This window comes from Moschus berezovskii, chromosome 6, assembly GCF_049115385.1.
Source record: "Moschus berezovskii isolate FMDL1 chromosome 6, NW_MosBer_1.0, whole genome shotgun sequence".
Taxonomy (NCBI): domain Eukaryota; kingdom Metazoa; phylum Chordata; class Mammalia; order Artiodactyla; family Moschidae; genus Moschus; species Moschus berezovskii.
Window position 1 is genome coordinate 62,189,155 of NC_142465.1, and position 14,768 is coordinate 62,203,922.

General features: G+C 48.2%; 2 protein-coding genes across 2 annotated transcripts; one reads left to right on the forward strand and one right to left on the reverse strand.

Moving 5' to 3' along the window:
* Positions 1–915: 915 nt before the first annotated feature.
* On the reverse strand, positions 916–2,356 carry SPRYD4 (SPRY domain containing 4). The gene is made up of 2 exons (XM_055395980.2): positions 2,231–2,356; positions 916–1,884 (listed from the first exon to the last, which is right to left on the reverse strand). The coding sequence occupies exons 1-2, from the start codon at positions 2,313–2,315 to the stop codon at positions 1,346–1,348; spliced, it is 624 nt and encodes a 207-aa protein (XP_055251955.1). The 5' UTR covers positions 2,316–2,356; the 3' UTR covers positions 916–1,345.
* An 8,363-nt stretch (positions 2,357–10,719) lies between these two features.
* Positions 10,720–13,945, forward strand: MIP (major intrinsic protein of lens fiber). Its single transcript, XM_055395871.2, has 4 exons — positions 10,720–11,079; positions 11,547–11,711; positions 12,141–12,221; positions 13,760–13,945. The coding sequence occupies exons 1-4, from the start codon at positions 10,720–10,722 to the stop codon at positions 13,943–13,945; spliced, it is 792 nt and encodes a 263-aa protein (XP_055251846.1).
* Positions 13,946–14,768: the final 823 nt, after the last annotated feature.

Sequence of the window (14,768 nt, forward strand, 5' to 3'; positions counted from 1 at the left end):
GAGCTATCTGCAAAGATTGTGGGCTTCTTAAAAGTACAGACTAATGGCTGAGCCCACTCCAGATCATCCCAGGTCTTCACGCAGGTCTCCTCTTCTCTCTGAAGAAGCCATTCTGAGAGAGAGTCGGGCGGAAGGGCTCTAGCCACCCGACACGTGTATATATACACAGAGGAAGAGGGAGCTACGTACCGGGCTTTAGTAGTCTGGAGACATCCCCCTTGGCCAGAAGTGCTGCTGCTACTGCTAATAGCAATTTTATAGACAGATAAAGTATTTTGTGCTCAAATAAACTTTAATTACACAAATTATTTTTGCTAGACCCAGTCCTTCTCTTTCTCCCCTAGGGCCACCCAGCTGCATCACCATCATAAAGGCATTGTAGAGTAAGATGGAACCACAGGGTCAGACAGAGCCCAAAGAATACATATTTCACATACATACTCACCCCACTAGGTTTTCCTCAATCCCAAATACTGCTTTAGATTAAGTGTATTCTGCTGCCAAGTGGGGGTAAATGCTTGGGTCTGAACAAACCCCCAAGTGAATTGTGTATTCCTTGCTCTGGAAGTCAAAACTGTAGCTGAAATGAAGATGGACCGCCTGGAGAATAAAGTTTCTAGCACTGATTCCCTCAATATCCCCCATGTGTCTCTTCCCCTTTGGTCATGATTGTAACTGGTCCAATGATTGCAAAAGACGACCAGGTATCAGAGGTGTGCAATTAAGGCAGATGGACTCAGGGTGAGGAGACCTGCAGCTGTGTGGGGCTGAGTCTTAACACTGAGGCATGAGGGAAGGAGGGCTCTGTTCTCATCCTGGCACAGTCAGTAAAGCACTTCCCGAGGGAACCAGAGCCCAGACTCTGTATGTGCTGTACACAAAGGGCCAAGTCATTCACGGCACCACTCCTCCAGCCAGAGGTAGAAAGGATTTACTCTGGAGAGATTAGGTAGAGCCCCCAGAACAAACGAGTTCCATGTGAGCAAAGGGAGGGAGAGGTAGCACAGTGATGAAATTCAAACAAAGCAAACAAAGCTGAAGAGTAAGACTGAATTCAGTCTGAGAAAGGCATGGACACAGGGAGGCAGAGAGATTGAAGGATGCAAGTCAGAGAAAGTACATTCATAGTAGCCAAGGAAATTGGCAGTAGTTTGGGGGAGGGGCGAGCATGGCCGTATGCCTAGCTTTCACAAGATAGGAGAAAGGAAGATGACAAATATTGCACAGAGGACCCGTCACTGAATTTTGGGAGCCAGCGGTTTCTTCGGGCACAGTTAAAAGGTTTCAGACACTTGGAGCAGGAGGCAGGCCAAGACAGTGATTAGGGACTCCAGTCACGGACATACTAGAGCCCATCAGGCACCTCAAGCCCTGAATGGGTGAGCAGCTCTCCATCCCAAAGGGCAAATGCAGGCACCACTGGACCCTGGAAATCTGTCTGTAGTGTGTGGACCACAGCAATCCGGCTCACATCCACCAGGCTCAGCTTCTGGGCCTCATACTCCAGCAGCAGCCCCACCTTCTCTGGCTGCCCCATGCCCTCAACTGGGGCTTTCTCGTTGGCCAACATGGTGTGCCACTTGCGCTGAGCATAGGTGAACACCCAGGAACGATCGTCAACACCGATGCAGCTATCCCGAGACATGTCCACATCTGCCACTCCTATCCGGAACTGCTGGGAGCGCTTCACTGTCACCTCCCAGTAATGCCTGCCACTGGTGACTGCTGTGTCCGCCAGCACAACTGCCCACTCTCGAAAGCGCTCCACATTAAGGGCTAATTTTGTGGGCTCCAATCCCACCATGCCGTATTTGACACCTGTGTCACCTTTGAAGAGTAACAGGCTGCTGTGGGCTGTCTTTTCTTCCAATTTGAAACTGATGCCTGCGGGCAGAGCAAAAAGACTGGATAATGATGTGAACTAGAACTCTAGAACGCATACAAGGCGATGTAAAACAGGGAGACAAATCACGAGGAAACACGGAAGAGTCAGAATGTCGAGCGGACAGAGAGTGGGGGGCGCTTTAGTACGGGCAGCCCAAGGAGCCAAAAAACTCGGACTGGAGAAGTCGCGTAATTTAAAGAAACCAGAGAGTGTCCCGCGTTTGGAACGCAGGTGGAGGACGGGAATGAGTGGAAGGGGCTGTGCGGATGTTTCTCCCGCGGGCTCCAGAAATATCAGACGGAAACTATTTTGGACGTAAAAGAGAGTAAAAGGATAGAATCCTACCTCTGCGGGATTCCGCGGCGCCAACCCCCAATCGTTTGGCTCCCCGGCGGCACAGGCACAACGAACGTGCAAGGGGGAGCGCCATCTTGCGCCGCGGATGAACAGGGCACGCCCCCAGCTGAGACCCCCCTCCAACTGCCCGCCCGCTCCTCTCGCACGTGGCGCTAGAGAGCGCGCCGCGCAGCGTGATGACGTAAGAGCCGCCATCTTAATGAGTTCCGTTTCTGTTCCCTCGGGGGCTGGTTAGCCTGGCTTTTCGCGGAGAGGAATGCTGTTCTTGTTTAAACTAAATAGGACGTTTAGAAAGTGTAGCAAGATGGTTATAAGTATAGATTTTAGAATTAAACAATGATTGGATTCGAACCCACCACCTGTGTTGTTGTTGTGGCTCAGTCATCTCCGACTCTGCGACCCCATGGACTGCAGCATGCCAGGCTTCCCTGTGCATCACCAACTCCCGGAGCTTGCTCGAACTCATGGCCATCGAGTCGGTGATGCCATCCAACCATCTCATCCTCTGTCATCCCCTTCTCCTGTTTTCAATGTTTCCCGCAGGGTCTTTTCTAATGAGTCAGTTCTTCACATCAGGTGGCCAAAGTATTGGAGTTTCAGCTTCAACATCAGTCTTTCAAATGAATATTCAGGACTGATTTCCTTTAGGATTGACTGGTTGGATCTCCTTGAAGTCCAAGGGACTCTCAAGAGTTTTCTTCAACACCACAGTTCAAAAGCAGCAATTCTTCATCACTCAGCTTTCTTTGTAGCCCAATTCTCACATCCATACATGACTACTGGAAAAATAATAGCTTTGACTAGACGGATCTTTGTTGGCAAGTAATCTCTCTGCTTTTTAATATGCTGTCTAGGTTGGTCATAGCTTTTTTTCCAAGGAGCAAGCGTCTTTTAATTTCATGACTGCAGTCACCATCTACAGTGATTTTGGAGCCCAAGAAAATAAAGTGTGTCACTGTTTCCATTGTTTCCCCATCTATTTGCCATGAAGTGATGGGACCGGCTGCCATGATCTTAGGTTTATGAATGTTGAGTTTCAGGCCAGCTTTTTAACTCTCATCAAGAGGCTCTTTAGTTCTTCGCTTTCTGCCATAAAGGTGGTGTCATCTGCGTATCTGAGATTGTTGATATTTCTCCCAGAAATCTTGATTCCAGCTTCTCACATATCTGATTGTTATTAAATCCCTATCACATTATTTCTCCCCTGGTCTGCTGTATTGGCTTTCCACCTGGTCTTCCATTCTCCTCAGAGAGGCTGAGGGAACATTTAAAGAGGCTAGCCCACCCATTAGGTTGTGAATTCATAAGGGGCTTTAAGTCTCTTGTACTCTGTGCTCCTGGGTCTCAGTATTCTCCTTAGTACAGAGTAAGTGTTCACTGTTTTTGAATAAAGGAATACATAAGGGAGTTTTGTCTAGTCAAGGCTATGGTTTTTCCAGTGGTCACGTACGGATGTGAGAGTTGGACTGTGAAGAAAGCTGATCGCCGAAGAATTGATGCTTTTGAACTGTGGTGTTGGAGAAGACTCTTGAGAGTCCCTTGGACTGCAAGGAGATCCAACCAGTCCATTCTAGAGGAGATCAATCCTGGGTGTTCATTGGAAGGACTGATGCTGAAGCTGAAACTCCAATACTTTGGCCACCTCGTGCGACGAGTTGACTCACTGGAAAAGACTCTGATGCTGGGAGGGATTGGGGGCGGGAGGAGAAGGGGACGACAGAGAATGAGATGGCTGGATGGCATCACCGACTCGATGGACATGAGTTTGACTGAACTCCGGGAGTTGGTGATGGACAGGGAGGCCTGGCGTGCTGTGATTCATGGGGTCGCAAACAGTCAGACACGACTGAGCGACTGAACTGAACTGAAGGGAGTTTTGTGCCAAAGTTCTTGCACGCACTAGCTCATTCCTTCCACCAGGGGTCAGCGTGGCTCAGCCTTTCCATACTATTAGGGTGTGAGAAGAGAGGCTTCCACTGTTTTCAAGACTAGAAGCACAGGTGTGAAGGTGACTTTTCCTTCAGTAGAGTCATCCTCTCCCAGGTGGTGGTAGTGGGAAAGAACTCACCTGCCAACGCAGGAGACAAGAGATGCGGGTTTAGGGCATCGCAACCCACTCCAGTGTTCTTACCTGGAGAATCCCATTAACTAGGAGCCTGGCGGGCTACCATCTATAGACTCACCAAGAATCGGACAGGGCTGAATCGACTTAACACAGCAATCAGTAATGAGAAAAGTTCCAGGACTGTGTTTCTGTAGGACTTCTCCTTCTGTTCCTCCTGGTCCTGAGAGCCGAAGTGATCACTCCCATGTTCCTCACGCTGTCAGACCACAACTGTATTACTTTATTCCCTGCTCAGGGAATAGTTTCTTACATGTCATCTCTTGGATTATTTCACTTTTACAGACTATCTATCGGATAAACTCACCTTCATTCTGTTGCTCTATCTGCCTCATTGCTAATGAACAAGTAATTAACTCTTGAACACTTGCATGCATAATAAATAATAAGGAAGAGATAGAACTTTACTTAACAAAGAAGGAAAAGACATTTAAGCTAGAGGGAACAGCTTGGGATAAAGCACTGGCTCATGAAATAGAGTGGGTGTTAGAGGAACAACAAGAAGCACAGTATTCCCAGAGTCACATGCTAGGGACATAAGGAGAGTAGTTAGAAAAGTTGATACCGAATTATGAAGAGTCATGTGAGCCCTGATAAGAATGTTTTTCAGGCATACAAGAGTTGTTAAAGGGAACACAGGGTAATGACAAATTACAGGTCCTTTTACAAACAGAGAGCTGACAGCAACATGGAAAGTGAATTGGAAGCGATGAAACTAGAAACGGAGTTAAGCAGAGTCCAAAGACTCTGGGAGTCTTTGGTGTGGGCTCAGCTATCCAAAAAGTAGAACTGATGGAACTGTGGTTATTGTTAGATAAGACTGAGAGGCAGGGGAAGGACACTTGATTCATAGGTTTCTGATTTAATGAGAGGACACAGCCAGGGAAGGGGGCAAGGGAAACCCACGAGGGAGGGGATATATGTATACATATAGCTGATTCACTTCATTGTACAGCAGAAACTAGCACAACATTATAAAGCAACTATACTCTAATAAAAAAAATTTTAATGAGGGGATACAAAAGGAAAAACATGTTTGGATGGGGAAAGATAAATCAGTTTTGAACAGGCTGAATTTGTGGCCTGTGGGACACCCAAGTAGGTGAAGACATTCTGTAGGTATATGGATATAAATTTCAAGGGAGGAGATGACTTAGATGAAGTCATCCAAGGAGAGGATGTAAATTAGAGTAAGCAGGGAATAAGCTGAAGGTGCGATCCTAGGAAATACCAGTATCTGAGATATGAAAGTGCTTAGAACTGGACCTGACCCATACCAAGCTTTGGTCAGCCTGTCTTGGGTTGTATCTGACTCCACAGGAAAGAAAGTAGAGAAGGAGGCAAGGACAGGGTCAGTTCAGTTCAGTCGCTCAGTCATTTCCAACTCTGGGACCCCATGGACTGCAGCACGCCAGGATTCCTTGTCCATCCCAACTCCCCGAGATTGCTCAAACTCATGTCCTTTGAGTCGGTGATGCCATCCAACCATCTCATCCTCTGTCGTCCCCTTCTCCTCCCACCTTCAATCTTTCTGAGCACTAGGGTCTTTTCCAGTGAATCAGTTCTTTGCATCAGGTGGCCAAAGTATTGGAGTTTCAGCTTCAGCATCAGTCCTTCCAAGGAAAGGGTAGACTATTTACTCTATTTCTTGGATTACCCCGTTTCTAACACGCAGGGGCCCTGGCCTGATCCAAGTGCTAATTGGAGCCCTTAAATATGAGTGGGAGAGGGATGATGCCCTCAGAGCTTGGTGATTGTTCTGGACTTTGCCAGGAGTCAGCAGTCAGCAAAGCATTACCAGAGAAAGAGAGAGAAGGGGGGCCCTCAGGAGCTAGCCAAAGGGGCTGCTAGGCTAGCTGGTGCTGTGCTGGGGCCTTTGTCCTACTGAAACTGTCCACACAATGGATCTGGGTTAAATGCTGAGCTGGCATTCTCAGTACAGGGCTGGGATGGAGATTTCACGTGGTGGAAGCAGAGACGGATGGTCGCCTAGCCCCTCAGCACCGCATCACTATTCACCCACACTGTAATTGCTAGAGACGATGGTCCATACTTGATGAGCATGAAATTGTGTTTATATCTGATTAATTCACGAATCAGTTCATTTATACTTCAAGGCAGTCAACTTAACATGGATGTATTGCTCAGGTGTATATCATCCTATCCTCATACAATCCTGTATGATCAACAAAGTGGATTTTTTGTGTTTCTTTTTTTTTAAATTTCTAATTGAAGGATAAATGCTTTGCAATATCATGCTGGTTTCTGCCATACATTAACATGCATCAGCCATAGGTATATAAACATTCCCTCCTTCTTGGATCTCCCTCCCACCTCCCACCTCATCCCACCCCTCTATGCTGTCACAGAACACTGACTTGAGCTCCCTGAGTCATACGTCAAATTCCCACCATCTACCCATTTTACATATGGTCACATGTATATTCCCATGCTACTCCCTCCAGGAGACAGTGAAAGACAGGGAGGCCAGGCGTGCTGCAGTCCAGATCTGATCACAAGAGTCAGATATGACTAAGCAACTGAACAACAACTCTCTCCATTTGTCAGCAAAGTAGATTTTTTATGGAACTCAAACTTGAGTTATTCTTTGGGTCCAGGGGATACAGGGTGGCTAGGGAATAGTTTCAGAAAAGTCAGTCCTAGGCAACCTCAGAGGTAGCTGTAGTCATCACACAGGACCACTGTACAGAAATGAAGCAAGGCAAATTGCTCTGCCTGAAGAGTCCCTAAACTTTACAGACTCACTTGCTCCTTGGCCGTATGGATTATGCTTCCACGACACCTCCATGGGACAGAAATGGGGTCTTCTGACATGGAAGTAAACACAGGCTCACTAGCCCCAGGAACAGAACTAAGTTGAAAGGCTGATGGTTAGTAACCAAAAATCACTGAATCAAGTGTAGAGGGAGAGGAGACTCTAGAATGGATTACTACTACAAGCCATTACGACTTGAAATAACTTTGTACCTACCCCAAGTTTGTTAGTTTACAAATTCCTGTTCTCCATTTCCATAGTTCCTAGTGGAAAAAACTTCAAAGATGTTTGCAAGAGGCTTCCCTGGTGGCTCAGTGGTAAAGAATCCGCCTGTCAACCCAGGAGATACAGTCTTCCCTGGTCCGGGAAGATCCCAAGTGCTGCCCCACAGCAATCAAGCCCGTGTGCAGCCCATGCGCCACAATTACTGAGCCTGTGCTCTGGAGACCAAGAGCGGCAACTACTGAGCCCATGTGCCACAACTGCTGATCCTATGCACCCTAGAGCCCATGCTCTGCAACAGGAGAAGCCACCGCAATGAGAACCCCACACAGCAATGAAGAGCCAGTCAAAAATAATTTTTTAAAAAGCATTTTAAAAAATGTTTGTAGGTTTACTTAAAGCCAGAAAAGAGAAATGTGGAGATTCCAGGAGTAAACTTAACCCCCAAAAAGAACTCCCAACACAAGCATGGCGTAGTGGGGAATTCCCTGGCGATCCAATGGTTGGACTCCACACTTCCAATAACGGGGGCACGGGTTCAGTCCCTGGTTGGGGAACTAAGATCCCACATACCGAGCTGGGTGTGGTCAAAAATATTTTTTAAAAAGAATGAAGTAGAATGATAGCAAAAAAGTGAACAAACTAACCAGAAGAGAAGACCAAGTTGAACACTGTGTCCTGGGTGATCCCAGGAGTGTTGACCTAGGAATCCCCTGCACTCCCATGCAACTCCTCAAAGATGCTTTCCTTTGCCCATTCCAGTGACCCAAGTGCTGGCTCACCATTGGGACCTGCTCACTGCTTGACTGTTTATGGTGAGGGATGGACTGTCTTTACCTTGCCTTTCCTAGAATTCTCATTGTCTTCCAGATCTGCACACTAGCTTTCCTCTTTGGCTCTCTGACTCCTGAAACCCAGGTTCATAGCGATGATTAGGAGTGAAACAATGAGTCCCTCCCTTCACTGTGAGCACCTCCGGTTGACTGAAGCCAACCAGAAGGCTCAGAGAGCTTATATTGATTTATTCAATGAATATTTATTTATTGCATAGGATGTGTCAAGCACGGGGTTTACAGAGATGAACAAATTGACAAGTCCCTGCCCTCCTGGAGTTTATATCTAGTGGTGATAACTTCCCCACCTCAAAAGTGGTAAAGCCAGGAATTTTGTTGCTCCTGCGGTACTCTTGCCTAGAAAATCCCATGGATGGAGGAGCCTGGTAGGCTGCGGTCCATGGGGTCGCTAAGAGTCAGACACGACTGAGCAACTTCACTTACTTTTCACTTTCACACATTGGAGAAGGAAATGGTAACCCACTCCAGTGTTCTTGCCTGGAGAATCCCAGGGACGGGGGAGCCTGGTGGGCTTCCGTCTATGGGGTCACACAGAGTCGGACACGACTGAAGTGACTTAGCAGCAGCAGCAGCAGTGGTTATTTATGGATTTCAAGTGCACAGAATAGTCATTTGTTCATGACTTCCCATTCTCATTGGCGTATATGTGACTCCTAATTCCTGTACTTCACACAGGAAGAGCTTGTGGCCTCTGTGACTAGCCACCATGTGCAGATGCTGCTGCTGCTAAGTCACTTCAGTCGTGTCCGACTCTGTGTGACCCCATAGACGGAAGCCTACCAGGCCGTCCCTGGGATTCTCCAGGCAAGAACACTGGAGTGGGTTGCCATTTCCTTCTCCAATGTGTGAAAGTGAAAAGTGAAAGTGAAGTCACTCAGTCGTGTCAGACCCTTAGCGCCCCACTGACTGCAGCCTACCAGGCTCCTCCATCCATGGGATTTTCTAGGCAAGAGTACTGGAGTGGCTTGCCATTGCTGGTGAAACTTAATAGTGTGTTCCATTCTGCCTTCTCCACCGCCACACAGCCCCCATCACTAGGGTCCCAACTTCCTTACTAAGCCTGACCACAACTGAATTTCTTTCTCCAAGCTTTTCTTCCCCATCTTGTCCTTTTCACTCTCCTTGACCACCCTGCTGCCCCAGATACCCACCTGCCCAGACCTTTCTCTACAGGTCAAGATTTAAGACTTTAATGTCCTGATCATAGCCAGTTTAGGGGGCATTAGACCCTCCTGTTGCTTCATAGCCAAGACTCAATTTCCTTCCTTCAGTACTTCCTGCTGCTGCTGCTAGGTCGCTTCAGTCTAGGACCTTATGAATTAGGAAAAATGAAATACAAGCTGATTCTGAGATTTAATTACTAACCTCTCTTCTCCTCTCCCTGGTGGCTCAGATGGTAAAGAATTAGCCTGCAATGTGGGAGACCTGGGTTTGGTCCTTGGGTAGGATCCCCTGGAGAAGGGAATGGCAACCCATTCTAGTATTCTGGCCTGGAAAATTCCATGGACAGAGGAGCCTGGCCGGGTACAGTCCATGGGGTTGCAAAGAGTCGGACGCAACTGAGTGACCAACGCTTTCACACTTTCATTTCCTCTCCCAGCTCCCCAACACCTTTCCCAGCCTGTCCATGGAAGATAGCTTTTTCCTGCTATCCCTGTGAAAGGCCAGGCTGGGACTTCCCTGGAGGTCCAGTGGTTAGGACTCCGTGCTGCCACTGTAGGGTGCATGGGTTCGATCCCTGGTCGGGGAACTAAAACCCTGCAAGCCATGTGATATAGCAAATAAATAAATAGTAAAAGGCCAGGTTGAGGGCTTGGAAAGGGAGGTGCTGGCATGGGTCAGGGGTAGGGAGCCCGGGCTCAGAGAAAACCAGACGCAGCAGAACTATTCTGTCCCAGGGCTGCAGGGTCCACAGATTCCAGCCCAAAGCAGCCAATGGGAGAAGGCCCTCTAATCCCAGAGAACTAAAGAATTCTCTTCAGTTATCCAGCTTCCCTGCCAGACTCCACTCCTGACCCCCACCCCCACCCTTACCCCTGGCCAGTTCAGAGGAGCCTAGAGGGCCCCAGGAGCATAGGCTCATGCTCTGTGAAGTGAACTCAGCTTCACTAACCTTCCCAGCAGAGTTGAGGAAAGTTCTAATATAGATGTCAGTCAGGACTATGAATCCCAACTTTGACATGAAGAGAAAGGCAGCCTCCTCCAGTCCCCCCGTTCTCGGTCCTTTCTTCTCGGAGCCTCACACCAGCCCTGACCCCATCCCCACCCTCACACCCGTGGCTCTGCTCATCTCCCAGTTGAGAAGGGAGGGGGAAATGCTGCAGTTTTATCTGATGCACCAGAGCAGGCCTGCCTGCCGCAGCTGTGAAGGGGTTAAGAGGCTGGGCCAGTCACCTCAGCCTGCCCCTCCCAGGGATTAAAAGTCCTCTATAAAGGGGACTGTCCATCCAGATCAGGCTAGGGGGGTGTCAGGGACCCAGGCGCTGTGCCCATCCCCCCTGCCATGTGGGAACTGCGGTCAGCCTCCTTCTGGAGGGCCATATTTGCTGAGTTCTTCGCCACCCTCTTCTATGTCTTCTTTGGGCTGGGGGCCTCACTGCGTTGGGCCCCTGGACCCCTGCATGTCTTGCAGGTGGCTCTGGCCTTTGGCCTGGCCTTGGCTACACTGGTGCAGGCTGTAGGTCACATCAGTGGAGCCCATGTCAACCCTGCAGTCACTTTCGCCTTCCTTGTGGGCTCCCAGATGTCCCTGCTCCGTGCCATCTGCTACATGGTCGCCCAACTCCTGGGAGCCGTGGCTGGGGCCGCCGTGCTCTACAGTGTTACCCCACCCGCCGTCCGAGGAAACCTAGCACTTAACACGGTAATGGTTGGCTGAGTGGGGCTGGGGGACTTGGTGCCTTGACTTCCTCTTGTGCAGGTAAATCAATTCCTCAGGGGTCTGGGACATTGTGTGTGTGTGTGGGTGTGTGGGTGTGGATGTTTAGGTGGGGAGGATCAACACGTACTGTGGAGGGGTATGGAAGTCATCAAGCCCTGGACCTGAGTTCGGGTCCCAGCTTTTCTTCCAGCTCCTAGCAAGTTCTTGAGGAAACTTATTTTACTTTATGGGGTCTCAGTTTCCTCATCCATATAAGTGGGTACATATATTTCTACTATGCAGGAATATTAGTAGGAGAAATTAAGGAGCAAATAAAATTGCTGTGAAGAAGGTGCTAATATCGTTCCTCTCCAGGGAACGGACGATAAAGGGGTTCCTGCCTGGGAAGCCGTGAGGAGGTAAGGCTGCGGCCCCTAAGACACTGCCTCTCTTCTCCTTCCTTTGCCCAGCTGCACCCTGGGGTGAGTGTGGGCCAGGCCACCATAGTGGAGATCTTCCTGACGCTCCAGTTCGTGCTCTGCATCTTTGCCACATACGATGAGCGGCGGAATGGCCGCCTGGGCTCCGTGGCCCTGGCCGTTGGCTTCTCCCTCGCCCTGGGGCACCTCTTTGGGGTAAGCAGAAGAGGGGAGCAACTTCTTGTTTTAAAATTCCAGAGCCCCCAAACCTTTGAGAACTTCTAAGCATTCTTCCTGCTCACTTCACTGTCAAACATGAACATGATCCACCTCCCTCTATATCAGACAGCACAGAGGAATGAACCCTGCTGTGTTCCCCTCTCTAGTGACAGCTGTAGCTAGTCCTTCTTGACCCCACTGTAGAAAGGCATGTCTCCTGGGAAGACATGGGCTTTGCCAGGGGACCCATAGTCTGTCCTCTGATGGGCATTACTGACCCCACTGTGGGGCATCCATGCACGTCGTCACCCCCACTTGCTCCTGGCTACAGACAAGGTGCCAACCCTTGGAGGGCAGGTGGGTGGTGGGAGAGAAGCTGGGCTGGAGTGGGGGAAAGTGTCTCAGTTACAACTGTGTCTTTTGCAGATGTATTATACTGGTGCAGGCATGAACCCTGCCCGCTCCTTTGCTCCTGCCATTCTTACCAGAAACTTCACCAACCACTGGGTGAGTGAGAGGAGGAGGGCCAGACCCTGCAGCCCTCCTGGATGGGTGTGGACTGCAGGTTCTAGGTTTGGTTCCTGCTTCCTGTCTGGATGTGCTGACTATTCTACCAGCCCTCAGCTAAGGGGGCTGTCACAGTTTGCCTGCCTGTGTGAGCAGGATTCATTATTTTGCTAGAAAGATGGACTCTGGCTCATATTGTTCCTTCACTAGTTAGTCAGGGCTTTTTTTTTTTTTTTTTTTACTAAATATTCGCTGGATTCCAAAACTAGGAGCTACGAGGACAGACTACTGAACAGGAAGACAAAAGCTCCTAGTCTCAAGAGGCTGGGATATACATAAGCACAAATGGGCCTCAGCCCCGTTCTAGCGCGTCACTGGCCTCGTGTGGGACCATGACAAATAACTCAATCCTTCTGCACCTTGGTTTCCTTAACTACAAAATGGGATGTTATGAAAAATAAATGTGAAAATCAGATGTATGGAATATTTAGTACAGAATCTGATATAGATGAAGTCCTCAATAAATATTGGCTATTCTTGTATTGTCTGGCCCTATGCCAGTCAAGCATATGTAGATAATTCAAAAAATTTTTCAAAGCTGTACACTCATTTTCACGGTAGCATTGTTCACAATAGCCAAAAGGTGGAAGCAATCCAAGTGCCCCACACAGAGGAAAAGATAAACGAAATGTAGTATATACATGCAATGAAACAGTATTCAGTCTTAAAAAAAGAAGGAAATTCTATACATGGTAAATAAAACATGGAGGAACCTTCAGGACATTATGCTCAGTGAAATAAGCCAATCAGAAAAAGACTCATATTATCTAATTCTACCTGTATGAGGTATTTAGAATGGTCACATTCATTGAAACAAGCAAAATGGCAGGTAACAGGGGCTAGGGAGTAGGGGATATAGGAAGTTGTTTAATAGGTGTTGAGTTTCAGTTTTGTAAGATAAAAAAATTTCTGGAGATGGGCTATACGACAACATGAAAATACTGAACACTACCGAACTGTACAATTAGAAATGGTTAAGATGGTAAATTTTATGTTATGTGTAATTTACTACAGTTTAAAAGAAATTTTCAAAGCAATATGGAGGGACTTCCCTGGTGGCCGAGTGGCTAAGACTCTGAGCTCCGGATGCAGGGGGCCCAGGTTTGATCCCACATCAGGGAACTAGATCCTCCACGCTGCAACAAAGACCTTGGGCAGCCAAATAAATAAATATTAAAAGACAAAACAAAAAGCAATATGGAAACTAGTACAGATTGATAGCAAAAAAATAGAATATACATGTGTTAGAAGGTATGGGATAAAGGAAAACGTAATAAGTCAGAAAAGAAATGAATTCTGAAGTGCAGGCTATGGAACAGTCTAGGAGTTTTAAAACGAACACTGACTTCTACTTAAATAGCGCCTAATTGTATGTGCTAAGTGCAGGAAGTTTGTTTTACAACAACAGGATTGGAAAAAGAGCAACCTTGCTCTTCGTCCGCTGCCCAAACCTGACTGTTTTTTTCCTCTTCCTGCAGGTGTACTGGGTGGGCCCGGTCATTGGAGCAGGCCTGGGCAGTCTCCTTTATGACTTTCTCCTCTTCCCCCGGCTCAAGAGTGTTTCTGAGAGACTGTCTATTCTCAAGGGTGCCAGGCCCAGTGAGTCCAATGGACAACCAGAGGTCACAGGGGAACCTGTTGAACTGAAGACCCAGGCCCTGTAAAAGCTCCAGCCGGAAAGAGGGAGTAGGAAGCTTCTGGGTTTACATGGGGGGGGCTGAGCCAGCCCCCGGATGAAGAAAGAGACTGTGGGGAGGGGCATGTACTTCTTTATTTTTAAATTTATGTGTGTGTTTTTTTTTTTTTTTGCCTTTTGCCGTGTGAAATCTTTCAAGTTGCATTCACGAGCTGTTTGGTGCACACTTCCCTTCCTCCCCATCCCCCTTCTCTTCGCCGCTGTGTGTGCATGACTGTGCGTATGACTGTGAGTGAATGTGATTGTCTTGAGTTTGGGGCTTGGCATGAGAGGTAGGGAACGGAAAAGAGCTGTCACCCTATACTTTCCTCTCCCAACCCAGAGCGGTAAGTACAGGGAATGAAGACCTGAAGTTTCTGGCTTTTACCCTGCTGCCAGTCAAGTGTACGGCTCTAGGTTTCTGAGGGAGCAGGGAAGCATTCCGTTACTCCTCAGAGGAGGCAGATGGAGGGAAGTGGAGGTGACAAGGCATTCCAAGAGTTGGGAGAAGCAGCTGGGCATGGTGTAGATTTCAGCCCCAGATTAGGAGGCAACTGTACCAAGAAGTTTTGAAGAAGTTAACAGGAGAGTGTAGCCTACTTATCTCAGGGATGCTTGCCCCACGGACTTGGGTGGCTATTTCTGAGAAAAGTAAATACTGGGGTTGGGACCCTGCTATAATTCCACATCAACCTCTCTACATCCACTGGCTGGGTTTGAGATTATTCTGGCATGATGGATCTCTTTGGAGGCCCTGGGTGACTGAGCTCCCAACCCAAGCAATGGATGAGCCTAGAGCCTAGAAAAATTAA

Coding starts and splice junctions, on each gene's coding strand:
- MIP (XM_055395871.2), top strand. CDS start 10,720: ATGTGGGAACTGCGGTCAGCCTCCTTCTGGAGGGCCATATTTGCTGAG. Junction 11,080..11,546: donor GAAACCTAGCACTTAACACG/GTAATGGTTGGC, acceptor TCCTTTGCCCAG/CTGCACCCTGGGGTGAGTGT. Junction 11,712..12,140: donor CCCTGGGGCACCTCTTTGGG/GTAAGCAGAAGA, acceptor TGTCTTTTGCAG/ATGTATTATACTGGTGCAGG.
- SPRYD4 (XM_055395980.2), bottom strand. CDS start 2,315: ATGGCGCTCCCCCTTGCACGTTCGTTGTGCCTGTGCCGCCGGGGAGCC. Junction 1,885..2,230: donor CGCCGCGGAATCCCGCAGAG/GTAGGATTCTAT, acceptor CTCTGCCCGCAG/GCATCAGTTTCAAATTGGAA.